This window comes from Chiloscyllium plagiosum, chromosome 7, assembly GCF_004010195.1.
Source record: "Chiloscyllium plagiosum isolate BGI_BamShark_2017 chromosome 7, ASM401019v2, whole genome shotgun sequence".
NCBI lineage: Eukaryota > Metazoa > Chordata > Chondrichthyes > Orectolobiformes > Hemiscylliidae > Chiloscyllium > Chiloscyllium plagiosum.
In genome coordinates this window covers 96,930,514-96,946,284 of record NC_057716.1, presented here as the reverse complement: position 1 = coordinate 96,946,284, position 15,771 = coordinate 96,930,514, and the positions used below count along the sequence as shown (strand labels likewise).

General features: G+C 41.3%; 1 protein-coding gene across 1 annotated transcript in view; it reads left to right on the top strand.

Annotated features, from left to right (window-relative positions):
- Positions 1–15,771, top strand: part of LOC122551782 (contactin-associated protein-like 5) — a 1,086,426-nt gene that overhangs the window by 964,452 nt on the left and 106,203 nt on the right. The window contains exon 20 of the mRNA XM_043694246.1: positions 5,714–5,847. Coding sequence (XP_043550181.1) covers positions 5,714–5,847 — 134 coding nt within the window. The remainder of the gene's footprint in view (positions 1–5,713; positions 5,848–15,771) is intronic.

Sequence of the window (15,771 nt, the reverse complement as noted above, 5' to 3'; positions counted from 1 at the left end):
AGTTCTGTATCCAAATGGCTAGTTCTCCCTGTATTCCATGAGATCTAACCTTGCTAATCAGTCTCCCATGGGGAACCTTGTCGAACGCCTTACTGAAGTCCATATAGATCACATCTACTGCTCTGCCCTCATCAATCTTCTTTGTTACTTCTTCAAAAAACTCAATCAAGTTTGTGAGACAGGATTTCCCAAGCACAAAGCCATGTTGACTATCCCGAATCGATCCTTGCCTTTCCAAATACATGTACATCCTGTCCCTCAGGATTCCCTCCAACAACTTGCCCACCACTGAGGTTAGGCTCACCGGTCTATAGTTGCCTGGCTTGTCTTTACCGCCCTTCTTAAACAGTGGCACCACGTTTGCCAACCTCCAGTCTTCCGGCACTTCACCTGTGACTATCGATGATACAAATATCTCAGCAAGAGGCCCAGCAATCATTTCTCTAGCATCCCACAGAGTCCTCGGGTACACCTGATCAGGTCCTGGGGATTTATCTACCTTTAACCATTTCAAGACATCCAGCACTTCCTCCTCTGTAATCTGGACATTTTGCAAGATGTCACCATCTATTTCCTTACAGTTTATATCTTCCATGTCCTTTCCACGGTAAATACCAATGCAAAATACTCATTTAGTATTGCCCCTATTTTCTGCAGCTCCACACAAAGGCTGCCTTGCTGATCTTTGAGGGCCCCTATTCTCTCCCTCGTTACCCTTTTGTCCTTTATGTATTTGTAAAAACTCTTCAGATTCTCCTTAATTCTATTTGCCATGGCTATCTCAGGTCCATTTTTTGCTCTCCTTATTTCCCTCTTAAGTATACTCCTACTTCCTTTCTACTCTTCTCAGGATTCACTCGATCTATCCTGTCAATACCTTACATATGCTTCTTTCTTTTCTTAACCAAGCTCTTAATTTCTTTAGTCATCCAACATTCCCTATACCTACCAGCCTTCCCTTTCACCCTGATAGGAATATACTTTCTCTGGATTTTCATTTTCTCATTTCTGAAGGCTTCCCATTTCCCAGCCGTCCCTTTACCTGCGAACATCTGCCCCCAATCCGCTTTCGAACGTTCTTGCCTAATACCGTCAAAATTGGCCTTTCTCCAAATTAGAACTTCAACTTTTAGATCTGGTCTATCCTTTTCCATCATTATTTTAAATCTAATAGAATTATAGTCGCTGGCCCCAAAGTGCTCCCCCACTGACACCTCAGCCACCTGCCCTGCCCTATTTCCCAAGAGTAGATCAAGGTTTGCACCTTCTCTAGTAGTTACATCCACAAACTGAATCAGAAAATTGTCTTATACACACTTAACAAATTCCTCTCCATCTAAGTCCTTAACACTATGGCAGTCTCAGTCTTTGTTTGGAAAGTTAAAATCCCCTACCATAACTACTCTATTATTCTTACAGATAACTGAGATCTCCTTACAAGTTTGTTTCTCAATTTCCCTCTGACTATTAGGGGGTCTATAATACAATCCCAATAAGGTGATCATCCCTTTCTTATTTCTCAATTCTACCCAAATAACTTCCCTGGATGTATTTCCGGGAATATCCTCCCTCAGCACAGCTGTAGTGCTCTCCCTTATCAAAAATGCCATTTCCCCTCCTCTCTTGCCTCCCTTTCTATCCTTCCTGTAGCATTTATATCCTGGAACATTAAGCTGCCAGTCCTGTCCTGAGCCATGTTTCTGTAATTGCTATGATAGTCCAGTCCCATGTTCCTAACCATGCCCTGAGTTCATCTGCCTTCCATGTTAGTCCCCTTGCATTGAAATAAATGCAGTTTAATTTATTAATCCTACCTTATCCCTGCCTACCCAGCCAATGCCCTTAACATGGCAAAAAATCCTAAAGCAATACATAGGAAGTCCTTCAAATAGCCATTGACGCTGAGCTGAGAAAGGAGACATTATGCCAAGTGGTCAGTAACTCCTTTTTAAGGTAGAGAGATGGGAAGGTGGGGAGAGTGTGGATGGAGGGTGGGGGGAGTCCAGCCCTAAGTCTAAAGACCAAATCAACAGGGCAGAGAGTGTTCAGTTATCTCAGGGTGATGCTGGCCATGCTGAGGAAGACTCATCTTCAGGCTTTGGAGCCACCACCTCTGGTTAAGATCTAGCCTGTATTCTTGGACACAGTACGTGATGGATAGAGTGAATAGTCAAGGTCTTTTCCTCAGGATAGGGGAGTCCAAAACTACAGAGCATAGGCTTGGGGTGAGATGGGATAGATTTAAAAGGGACCTCAAGGGCAACTTTTTCATCAGAGAGTGGTTGAGGCTGGTACAATTACAACATTTAAAAGGCAAGTGGATTGATATATAAATAGGAAGGGTTTAGAGGGATATGGGCCAAATGCTGACAAATGGGACTAGATTAGTTTAGGATATCTGGTCAGCATGGACCAAAGGTCTGTTTGCATGCTGTACGTCTCTGTGACTTGATAACTGCGTTACAGTCTCAATCAGACATGTCTTGGTTTAAAAGTAGTGCAACTGCAGGAGATGAAAAAGAAAAGCTTAATGCATGAGCGACATTGTGGAGCAGGGAAAATTAATACAATATTATCCTACTTCAGGTTTCATTAATTTGTCTTTCCCTAATCAGACATTGGCATCTTGCCAAAACGGTGCCTGCTCATTGTTCCAAATCATCTTTTATATTCTGACTGCGGGTCTGTCACAATTGATGTATCACCTGAATGATTTAAGAATTAATTTCTAAATTGTCAGAAAACAGAAGTGGATTTCCTCCCACCTTCCCTGTGACTCCTTGTTAATTACGAGCCCTTGTGAACTTTTGTGTGCACTGGTCTGTAAATCAAAAAATGCATGTTCATTCAAAAGCTATCCACTCAATCTTTCAATCAATGTTTGAATCTTCTATTCCAGTTGATACATTGTCAAGATTTATAATTTTAAGCCTTCTCAAAGCATGGGTAACAAAGAAGGGGTCACTGGACTCGAAATGTTAACTCTGTTTTCCCCTCCACAATAATATGTTAAGTAACTGGGCAAAAGTTTGGTGAATGGAGTTTAATGTGGGAAAGTGTGAAGTTGTTAATTTTGTCAGGGAGAACAAAAGAACAATATTACTTAAAGGAAATCTGTAGAAAACTGCAACACAAAGGGACTTGGGGGCAATTGTGCATGAAACACACAGAGCTCACACACATGCAGTAGGGAATCAGGAATGTTGTCCCTTATTTCAAGGAGTTTGGAGTATAGCTTACTGCAATGGTACAAGGTGCTGGTGAGACCACACCTGGGGTACTGTGAGCAGTTTTTGTCCCCTTATTTAAGGAGAAATACTATTTTATGAGAGGCAGTTCAGAAAAGGTTGACTAAGATGTACCCTACTATGGGGGAATTGTCTAAATGAGCGAAGATTAAACAGGTTGGGACTCTACTCATTGGAGTGTAGAAGATGTGATCTCATTGAAGCATGTAGAATTCTTGAGGGGCTTGGCAGCGTAAATGCTGAGAGGATCTTTTCCCACGGGAGAGTCTAGGACCAGAGGACATAGTCTCAGAATTAAGGGTCACCAATTTAAGACCGAAATGTGGAGAAATTTTTTTCTCTCAGGAATTTGTGAATCTTTGAAAGACCTTGACACAGGGAGTTGCTGGGCAGAATCCTTGTTGATACTGAAGGTTGAGATAAATTGATTCTTGATCGGTTGGGGAATCAGGGGTTATGGGGGAGGGGGGAAATGGGCAGGATTTGGATTGAACATAACATGATGCAGGGCTGCTTCATTGACCATAATCTAGATGAAGGCACTTGACTCTTGTATCAAGAAGGTGTTAAATATAGTTCTGAAGGTTAAAGGGATCAAAATTGGAACAGGGGACCAAATTGGATAATCAGCAATGATCATATTGAATGGTGGAACAGGTTTGATGGGTTTTCCTATTCCTATCATTTGTGTGTTTGTATAGCTAATGGCACAGGCTTTTTTTCTCTCTCACTGAATGACCTGATTCTCTTTGAAATTGCAAAATCCTGACATTCTGGATGGTTCCCTCTTTCTACTAAACTCGTTTCTGTCTGTCTGTCTCTCTCTCTCTCTCTCTCTGTGTTATTGCGTGTTGCTAGGCAACATTTTTTTCTTTCTTCTATTGGTTTCTGAACACTGAATCATTCATCTCAAGGATTATTAAAAACCTAACTTCAATGCACATAAACAAAACCTTAGACATCTCTTCACTACTCATAGAACTCCAAATTTAAGTAAAACCAGGTCTCCCCCATGTTACTCCAACACAGTAAAGAAGCATAAATCAAACCCAAAGCTGTGATAATTCTTTAATTTTAGAACCCGAGGTTTCAAATTGTAATGATAACATATCATGAGTTGCTAGTAACTCAATCCCAATTAGTATTACATAAAGTTTGTTGGATTAAAATATATTTAAGCACATTTAAGAAAAAAAAAGTATTTCACCCTTTCTGAAGTCTCTATGTAGTCTCTGTCTCGCTCGAGTTTGAGAGCTGGATATTTGTTTAACAGGTGGGCAGCTTGAATTGGTAGAAAGACCCTCAAATATTGTGAACTTCAATCCAGGTGACTAAGTACAGGACTTACCCCTCAACCGGTGCATAGAGGGCACAGGGATGGTCAAGCTGATTAGAAACCAGCTGCAGCATAGATCAAATCCCATACCGTTGAAACCAAACCAGACTGGCCACTAGCCAATTGAGCCAATTACACGATCAACCCAAGGAGTGTGAGTTAATGTAACAACATGAAATTTTACATGCACATTGCTGTCTGGAGCTACAGATGGTAGAGACTTGAATTTTCTTTGAATCCACATAGCTGAACAGGAGTTTCTCCTACTCTCATTGCCGGACATTGAACAGCATTGGAAAAATTTGAAGGTCAATGCTTAACCTTTTGGGCTATACTATGAATGTATCATTGATCGACAAGTCCTTGCATGGACTTGAATCAGAGATTCTGGCTGAGGAGCTGGGCTGCCACTCATTGTGCTTCAAGATCATTCAAATTCCATTTTCAATTTTTGTTTTCATGTAATGTAATGTGAATTATCATTTTCTATTGTGATTTCAAGCATTGTTCAAATGTGAAAAGATCAGATGCCCATGGCCTTTATCCGTGAAATTGGGTACATGCTCCAGGTTGCACCCATAACAAGTATAATGGTGTGATGAGTTGTAATACAATGAGGGTTCCCCAGCTCCCTGCAAGCTCAACTCATAGCATGATAAGGTGAGCTAGGCCCAGATGGTGAGATAGGCCTCATACTGTTTAAAGATGATTAATTGAAAATCATCACCATCTCAACTCAAGCATAAGGAAAAGAGATAAGTGGAGAAATTGGAGTCATCTTATGTAAAATGCTCAGTTCCCATTTTACATTATTATGAACAACCTAATGAAAACAACATATCTGTTTAGTCTGAGAATGAATTAGTGATAAGTTGGACAATGATTGTGACCCTCCTCAATAAGATAGCACAAAGACGTTCTGTCTGTTTCATTAGAGCTAGCATGTTTAATGGAGTGGTTTCAATAGGAGTTTTACCTGGTCTGCAGCTCTATTTGTCTGGTCTTCATGAGGCTTTCATTATTCCTATTCTTGTTGCAAGTCTTGGATTGACTCTTTCAGAAAATAAAAGGTCCCCTTTGCCTCTAACCTCTTGTCATTTCGATTAAATTTAATTAATTCTTGTTGCAGGGAGCCTCCATATCAGATACAAGCTGGATAATGATAAAGATGCTGATATCATCAACATCGATAGCGGAAAGCTGGCAAATGGACAACTCCACAGTGTGAAGATTGATCGAGAAGGGAGAGATGTCTATGTTCAGGTAATGTTTCCAGATGTTCAATCCAGAAAATAAAAAAAATGACATAAGATAAAGATGATTTCCCATGAAATTTAGAAAGCAAGTTGTCGGAATAGGATTAAGGAAAGTTCCCTTGAAAATGAAAAGAACAGAGTAAGTAAGGCAGTATCAAGCTGTTGACTGGAGAACTGAGGGAAGGTGAAAGTAAGAAGCACTGTCATTTTGGATGTGAATGAGACAATTAAATGTCTTCATTCCAACATGATAAAGGTGCATGATTAAACAAGTGTATTAATGGAAATGATAAGAGGAAGTTCACAGATTCAAAGCCTGGTGAAACAAAGCTCTAACAATGGGAGAAAGAAATATAGACCATAGAGGGCAACCCGTCAATTGCATGTTGGTGTTTGTATCTGATTCAAAGGATTGAAGGTGTTTATTAAACGGCCTCACTGTGGACAGCACGGTGGCTCAGTGGTTAGCACTGCTGCCTCACAGCACCAGGGTCCCAGGTTCTATTCTAGCATTCTCCCCATGTGGGTTTCCTCCCACAGTTCAAAGCATGTGCAGGTCAGGTGGATTGGCCATGCTAAATTGTTCATAATGTTAGGTGCATTAGTCAGAGGGAAGTGGGTTACTCTTCGGAGGGTCAGTGTGGATTTGTTGGCCCAGAGGGCCTGTTTCCCCACTGTAAGTAATCTATATATGTAATAAGAAAGGCTTGGATGTACATATGTCTCTCGCTAATTTTGACAGTTTCCAATGGGCCTCTAATCAACCTCCCATTTTCTGCTTTGTAATCCTGAGATCATCCAAAACGTTGCTGGCCATGTCTTTACTTATACCAAATTTCTTTCACCTATACCCCTTTCCACTATGACTTCTTTGGTTTCTAGTCAACCAATGTCTCCATTTAAAATTCTTATCTTTGTTTTGAAATTGCCTCATTAAGTTGTGAAATCTAAGTCATACTGTGAGTAAATTGGTGTTTGAGGTTAATTTTATTTTTTTCCTACTCTCTGATGTATCATTCCTTCCTATTTGTTCCTCTTTCGGCCATTGATTTCCTGAAGATTCACCTTATTTCCTTTACTAGCCTTATCCTGTTTCAGTCTCCATTTTTATGCCTTGTTGCTTAAGGGGGCAGACTATATGGGTCACCAAGGCTCCTCTCACAACATGGGTGTGAGATCACACTTCCAGCAGATTTTGAGGCAAAGCCTTTTCATGTTTGGAGGGCAAGAGAAATAGTGAACTCATGAGACACTCCACAAGCCTCTCCTCTCCAGCAAATCTTGCATCAATATTCTTAGTTCAATGACTATAATGAAGGAAGGCATCAAGGTTAAACACTGTTGAGTCATTCTATACTTTGGTGTTAAAAGCCTACAAATGGTAGCATGTATAATAAAAAGTAGACAAATCTAATCAAATATACATAGCTACAGTTCCATATCTATATTAGACTACGTCAGATGTGCTGTTTGAAGTAATAATGCACCAAGTTGCTTCTTAATCTAATGCAACAAAATTCCTAAACAAGAAAAGTCTGGATGACCATAAGACCATAAGACCATAAGACATAGGAGTGGAAGTAAGGCCATTCGGCCCATCAAGTCCACTCCGCCATTCAATCATGGCTGATGCGCATTTCAGCTCCACTTACCAGCGTTCTCCCCGTAGCCCTTAATTCCTCGAGACAACAAGAATCTATCAATCTCGGCCTTGAAGACATTTAGCGTCCCGGCTTCCACTGCACTCCGTGGCAATGAATTCCATAGGCCCACCACTCTCTGGCTGAAGAAATGCCTCCGCATTTCTGTTCTGAAATGACCCCCTCTAATTCTAAGGCTGTGTCCACGGGTCCTAGTCTCCTCGTTTAACTGAAACAATTTCCTAGCATCCACCTTTTCCAAGCCATGTATTATTTTGTACGTCTCTATTAAGTCTCCCCTTAATCTTCTAAACTCCAACGAATACAATCCCAGTATCCTCAGCCGTTCCTCATATGTTAGACCTGTCATTCCAGGGATCATCCGTGTCATGAGGGGATCATTCCAGGGATCATTCCAGGGATGCATTGATTTATGTGAAAGAGATGCTGCAGATGGTATTAGTCAATGCTTAAGTCCCAGTATCTTTTGCGTGGATGAAGAATTTAATCTATTTACATATACAGTTCTTTAGAAACACAATGGAGTTCTGCCATTGTCCAGTGATAATACAACTTGCTTAAAGAATTAAGACTTGCAAATGGCTATCCCTGATGTTTGATCTTTATTGCTAAGGATTTTAAATGTATTTACTTTTGTCTGCTTTCTATTGAGTCACAGGATTGTAAGTGATGAGCAACAGGAGGGTTAACTAATGACACAGATACCCGGTTAGGGAATTTTCAAGATGGCAGCTTCTAAAGGCGAGTGGATGTGTTAAAGTGCTTCTAGTAGTCCTCATTAAAAATAAATGAAACATTCATAAGACTTAATCATTTGATGATCTAATGAAAATTATCTTCAAATGCTGTATAATGATTATGAGCAACTGGCCACTGATGAATCCCTTTCATGAAGAGAAACGTCATGAGTCACTTTTGTCATTTGCATTAGAAAGGTTTTGACAGACTGTCACTTCCTTAACTAGATATTAATATAGTGTCTTATCACTTCAAGCAGTGAATTATTTCTTGGATGATAATGAGAGTTGTAGACAATCAAATGAGCAATGTTCTGTATAACAACAGTGACTGCACTTCAAAAGTTCTTCATTGGCTTCAAATCACTTTAAGATGGCTTGAAGTGTTATACGTAAATTTGTTCTTTGTTTCTTTTTGTGCATTACAATTTAGGGGTGTTCACCAGGCTATCAAGACACATTCCTGTTGTTCCTCAAACTAAACATGGTTAACATTGGCCTTGCTTAATTGTCATATTTCTCATGATTGAGAATATCCCAACAGCCATTCTGAACATTTCCTGTTCTTAATGAAGCACTCAAGTGATACTTGAACCCCCATGAGTGGTAATAACATCATCCACTCTGAATTGGAAAGCTGTGGATTCTAACTACAGTGCAGAATTTGAGCACACAATTTAGACCGACACTGAAGTGCAGAATTGAGGGGGGTGCAACAGTTCACTTTTCAGTGAGACCCTGGACAGAATCTTCATCTGCTTGCTCAGGTGGATACAAGAGATGGCAAGTGTAAGATCATAAACTTTAAGAGCAGAATTAAGCGATTTGGCCCATCAAGTCTGTTCCACCATTCGATCATGGTTGATATGTTTCTCAACCTCATTCTCCTAGCTTCTTCCCATAACCTTTGATTCCCTCGCTGATCAAGAACCTTTCTATATCTGTCTTAAATGCACTCAATGAGTTGGGTCTTCACAGCCCTGTGCAGCAATGAGCTCAATCTGCCTCTTGCTGCAGGAATTCCTCCTCATCTTAGTTCTAATGATGGTGCAGGCACAAAGGACAAACTTTCGCACCTATTTTCGATGTAAAGGATCATCCCTTCACTGTAAGGCTGTGCCCTTGGTCCTAGTTTCTCCTACTATTGGAAACATCTTTTTCATGTCCACTTTATCTCAGTGTTCTGTAAGTTTCAATTAGATACCCACCTCATCCTTCTAAATGCCGTCAAGTACTGACCCAGAGTTTTCAACTCATATGACAAACCATAGAGTCATAGAGTTATGCAAAATGGAAACAGATCCTTTGGTCCAACTAGTGCATACCCGCCACGTTCCCAATCTAAACTAGTCTCACCTGCCTGTATTTGGCCCATATCCCTCCAAGCTTTTCCTATTCATGTACTTATCTAAATGTCTTTTAAACGTGTAACTGCACCTGCATCCACCACTTCCTCTGGCAGTTCATTCCACACACGAACCATTCTCTGTATTGAAAAGGTTACCCCTCATGTCCCTTTTAAATCTTTCTTGTCTCACCTTAAAACATATGCCCCTGAGTTTTGAACTCCTCCACTTTAGGGAAAAAACCTTTGCTATTCACTTTATATATGCCCCTCATGACTTTATTAACCTCTGTAAGCTCATCCCTCAACATCCTACACTCCAGTAAAAAAGGTCTCAGCCTATCCAGCCTATTTTTATAAGTCAAACCCTCCATTTCCAGGAACATCCTGGTAAATCTTTTCTGAACCATTTCCAGTTTAATAATATCCTTCCTGTAGCAAGACGATAGAACTGCGCATGGTATTCCAGAAGAGGCCTCACCACAACCTCAACATGATATCCCAATTCCCATACTCAGAGGTTTGATCAATGAAGGCAAGTTTGCTAAACACCTTCTTAACTACCCTATCTGTGATACAAATTTCAGCGTATTATACATCTGAACCCCTTGATCTCTCTGTTCTACAATACTACCCGGCACCCTACCATTAGTTGTATAAGTCTTGCTCTTGTTTGTCTTACCAAAATGCAATACCTCACATTTGTCCAAATTAAACTCCATCTGCCACTCCTCAGCCCATTGGCCCAATTGATCAAAATATTTTTGTAATCTCGGATAACTTTCTTCACTGTTCTCTATACCACCAATTTTGGTGCCATCCATAAACTTATTAACCATACCTCCCATATTCTCATCCAAATCAGTGAGATGAATGGCAAACAAAAGTGGACCCAGTACCAATCCCTGTGGAACACCACTCATCACAGGCCTCCTGTCTGAAAAACCATCCCTCTACCACCACCCTCTGTTTCCTACCATCAAGCATATTTTGTATCCAATTGGCAAGATCACCCTGAATCCCATGTGATCTTACTTTACTCATTAGTCTACCATGCAGAATATTATCAAAGGCTTTATCGACGTCCAAGTAATCAGCGTCGACCACTCTGCCCTCATCAATCATTGGTTATTTCCTCAAAGAACTCAATCCAGTTTATGAGACATGATTTCCTCCACATTAAAACTCGTTATAGATGATACAAATATTTCTGCAATTACCTCCCTAACATCCCCAGTGTCCTGGGATACTTTTGATCAGATCCTGGAAATTTATCCACCTTTATATTTTCTAAGACCCCCAGCACTTCCTCTTGTCTAATATGAGTTGTTTTCAAAACATCGATATTTATTTCCCTGTGTTCTCTCACCTCCACAGTAAAAACTGATACAAAATATTCATTTAATATCTCTCCCATCTCCTGACATTCAACACAAAATGAACATAGAACATAGAAAAGTGCAGCACAGAACAGGCCCTTTGGCCCACAATATTGTGCTGAGGATCAATCCTAATGTAAAATAAAATACCTTAACCTACGCACCCCTCAATTCACTGCTATCCATGTGCACGTCCAGCAGTTGCCTAAATGTCCCCAGTGACTCTGCTTCCACCACCACCGCTGGCAACGCATTCCACGCATTCACAACTCACTGTGTAAAGAACCTTCCTCTGACGTCCCCTCTATACCTTTCTCCTAATGTCTTAAAATTATGACCCTTCATGCCAGTCAATCCTGCCCTGGGGAAAAGTCTCTGACTATTGATTCTATCCATTCCTCTCATTATCTTGTATACCTCGATCAGGTCTCCTCTCTTACTCCTTCTCTCGAAAGAGAAAAGTCCGAGCTTAGTCAACTTCCCTTTGTAAGGCAAGCCCTCCAGTCCAGGCAGCATCCTGGTAAACCTTCTTTGCACCCTCTCCAAAGCCTCTGTATCATTCCTATAGTAGGGCAAACAAAACTGGACATAATATTCCAAGTGTGGTCTCACCAGGGACTTGTAGAGCTGTAGCAAAACCTCACGGATGTTAAACTCGATCCCCCTGTTAATGAAAGCCAAAACATCATATGCTTTCTTAACAACCCTATCCACTTGGGTGGCAACTTTGAGGGATCTATGTACTTGCACACCCAGATTCCTCTGTTCCTCCACACTGCCAAGAATTCTGTCTTAAATCATATATTCAGATTTTGAGTTTGACCTTCCAAAATGCATCACTTCACATTTATCCAGGTTGAACTCAATCTGCCATTTCTCAGCCCAGCTCTGCATTCTGTCTCTGTCATGCTGCAGCCTGCAATAAACCTCAATACTATCAACAGCACCTCCAACTTTTGTGTCATCTGCAAATTTACTAACTCACCCCTCAACCTACCCATCCAAGTCATTTATAGAAACTACAAAGAACAGAGGCCCAATAATAGAGCCCGGCGGGACCCCTCTCAACACTGACCTCCAGCAGAATACTTTCCATCTACAACCACTCTCTGTCTTCTGTCAGCCAGCCAATTCTGAATCCAGACAGCCAAATCTCCCTGTATCCCATACTTCTTGACTTTATGAATGAGCCTACCATAGGGAATCTTATCAAATGCCTTCTGAAGTCCATATACACCACATCCACTGCTCGACCTTTTTCGACCTGTTTTGTCACCTCCTCAAAGAACTCAATAAGATTTGTGAGGCATGACCTGCTCCTCACAAAGCCATGCTGGCTGCCTGTAACCACGTTATGCTCTTCCAAATAGTTAAAAATCCTATCCCTCAGAATTCTTTCCAAAACTTTGCTGACCACAGACGTAAGACTGACTGATATGTAATTGCCAGGGATTTCCCTATTACCCTTCTTGAAAAGAGAAACAACATTTGCCTCCTTCTAATCCTCAGGTATGACTCCCGTTGAGAGTGAGGAGGCAAATATCCTCACCACTGGCTTAGCAACCTCCTTTCTCACTTCCCGGAGCAGCCTAGGATAAATCTGGTCTGGCCCTGGGGACTTATCAATCTTAATGTTTGCCAAAATTTCCAGCACATCAACTTATCAATCTTGTTAAAGCCTGTATCCCAGCTCCTCAAAGTTTTCATTCACAAGGTCCCTTTCCTTAGTGAAAGCTGAAACAAAAAACTCATTTAGGGCTTCCCCTATTTGCTCAGACTCCACGCACAAGTTCCCTACGTTGTCCCTGATCAGCCCTACCTTCTCCCTGATCATTCTCTTATTCCTCACGTATGAGTAAAATGCCTTTGGGTTCTCCCTAATCCTTCCTGCCAAGCCAAACCTGGCTCTCCTCAGTCCATTTCTGAGTTCCTTTCTAGCAAGCCTGTAATCTTCTAAATCTGTGCTAGATCCTTGCCTCCTCCACCATATGTAAGTTGCCTTCTTCCTTTTGACAAGAAGCTCCTCTGTTCTCGTCATCCAAGGTTCCTTAATCTTACCCCTTCTTACCTGTCTCAGAGGAACAAATTTGTGCATCACTAGCAACAACTGCTCCTTAAACATCTCCACATGTCTGCTGTGCCCTTTCTGTGGAACATTTGCTCCCAGTCTGTACTTCCCAACTCCTGTCTGATAGTGTCACAATTTCCTTTGCCCCAATTAAATATCGCCCCCTGGTAACTGCTCCTTTCCCTCTCCAAGGCTATGGTAAATGTGAGGCCGTTGTGATCACTGTCACCAAAGTGTTCTCCCAGTGCGAGATTTAATACGTGTCTGGCTGATTGCCGAGCACAAAATCCAAAATGGCCTATCCCCTCATCGGTCTGTCTACATACTGAGTAAAGAAACCCTCCTGAACACACGTGACAAAAACGGTTCCATCTAAACAATATGCACTAAGGAGGTTCCCAGTCGATATTGGGAAAGTTGAAATCAGGAGAAAAGTGAGGACTGCAGATGCTGGAGACCAGAGTTGAAAAATGTGGTGCTGGAAAAACACAGCAGGCCAGGCAGCATCCGAGGAGCAGGAGAATCGATGTTTCGGGCATAAGCCCTTCTTCAGGAAATTGAAATCACCCATAGCAACAATACTGCTACATCTGCATTCTTCCAAAATCTGCCAGCCTATGTGTTCTTCAATCTCCCTACTGCTATTAGGGGGTCTGTAGATAACCCCCAATGAGGTAGTTGTTCTCTTGCTGTTCCAAACTTCCACTCATACTGACTCGATAGACAAATCTCCCTCAACAACCTTTGTTTCTGTAGCTGTGATGCACTCTCTGATTAACAATGCTACACCCCGTCCTCTTTTTCCAGCCTCCCAGTTCTTTTTAATCATTCTAATCCCTGGAACATCATGCAACCATTTCTGCCCCTGTGAAATCCATTATGTCTCCGTTATGGCCACAACATCAAAGGCCCAAGTACTGATCCATGCTCTTAAGTTTGTCACTCTTATTTCTGACTTCATTGATCTTATGGGGCTCTGCTTTTTCTCTCTAGTTGCTCTTTGCTCTTCATGTACTGTAGAATCTCTTTGGATTATTCTTAACCTTGTCTGCCAAAGCCATCTCATATCCCCTCTTTGCTTTCCTGATTTCCCTCTTAAGAATGCCCCCACTCTCTTTGTACTCTTCAAGAGATTCAGTTGATCCCAGTTATCATAAACCTCCTCTGGACCCCCTCCAAGGGCATGTCATCCTTCCTTAGATAGAATGCCCAAACTGCTCACAATATTCCATAAGATGTTGGGCCAGAAATGGGCCATTCAGCCCATCCAGTCACTCTGCCATTCGATGAGATCATGGGTGATCGGATAATCTTCAATTCCTCTTTCCTGCCTCTTCCCCATAAAACCTGATTGACTTAATGATTAATAATCAGTCCTTCACAGCCATGAACGTACTTAATAACTGAGCCTCAATGGCTCTCTCTGCTACTTTCACCGTACTCACGTCGTTCTGTGATTTGTGATATCAGTTTGTGGCTCATCGCATTGCAGTTCATGTCCATGCCTTTTGTCCTCCCCCACTCAGCTCTTGTCCTGGAATGTTCACATCTTTCAGTAAGTCCAATTTAAGCGCCTCTTCCCCACTTTGCGCATAATTTCCACTTTGAAACAATTTCCAACAGTACTCACTCAAAACTTACTCAGTGTTGTATTACACAGCCAAGGTCCCAAACCACTGCTGTTCCCCCACTAACCATGCACTTTACTGACTAACTCTGTGGTTTGTTCGATTTATAAAAGAAAAATGTGTACTTAGTTCTGCCTGGGACTCCAGCCGAGACAATTAATCTTCTGCGTAGTTCCTCCCCATGTCGCTAAAGATCATAGCCCCCTTTTCTCACATTGCCTTAGTAAATGTAAATCACATCCACTGTTACAGTAGCAGGGGGCAAGGAATTCAAGGCTCCAGCTACACAGAGATGCCAATTAGGCTAGTTTGCAGAGAAGATAATAAAACTGAATCTGCAAATTCAAAAATTGGAAATGGTGATCTTCTCAGTACATAAATAAATATGTATTCAAGTGCAAAGGGATTATAATTAATTCCCTGACCTCTTTATTCCAATGTCAAGTGCAAATTAGCATCCAGTTTAACAGTAAATCTGCAAATTGGAATTGTGTAGATGTGCAGATTTGGTGAATTGGCCAGGCTAAATTGCCGGTAGTGTTAGGTGCATTAGTCAGGGGTAAATATAGGGGTGTGGGTTTCCCTTCAGAGGATTTGTGCGGACTTGTTGGGCCAAAGGGCCTGTTTCCACACTGTAGGTAATCTTAAAAAAAAACAGGCCTTGTCATCACACAGGCTGCTACCACACAGCACCCATTGTCAGTCACTAATGGTCCCCATTAGCAGCAGTTCATTCCCCCAGACTGACCTTTAACCATTCCTTTGTCTGTCTAACTGTTTTTCTCTCTCTTTGGGCTTTGCCTGTTGCTATAGTATTAAGACCTGAAGAATCAAAAGCTGAATATCATTCTGCATCAAAGCTATTCATTTTAATGAGGACTTTTTTTTTCAAAAGATGTTCCTTTAGTGACAGTATTGTTTACGCTCATCCCTCCCCACACCCAACCTTCTGTAAAAATATCAACATTTCCCCAGCTATCATCAGTTCTGAGGAAGGGTCATTCAACCCAAAATGTTAATTTTGTTTTCTCTCCACAGATGCTACCAGACCTAATCAGTTTACACAGCAATTTATGTTTTTTTTTAATTGTTGTTTCTGATTTTCAGCATCAA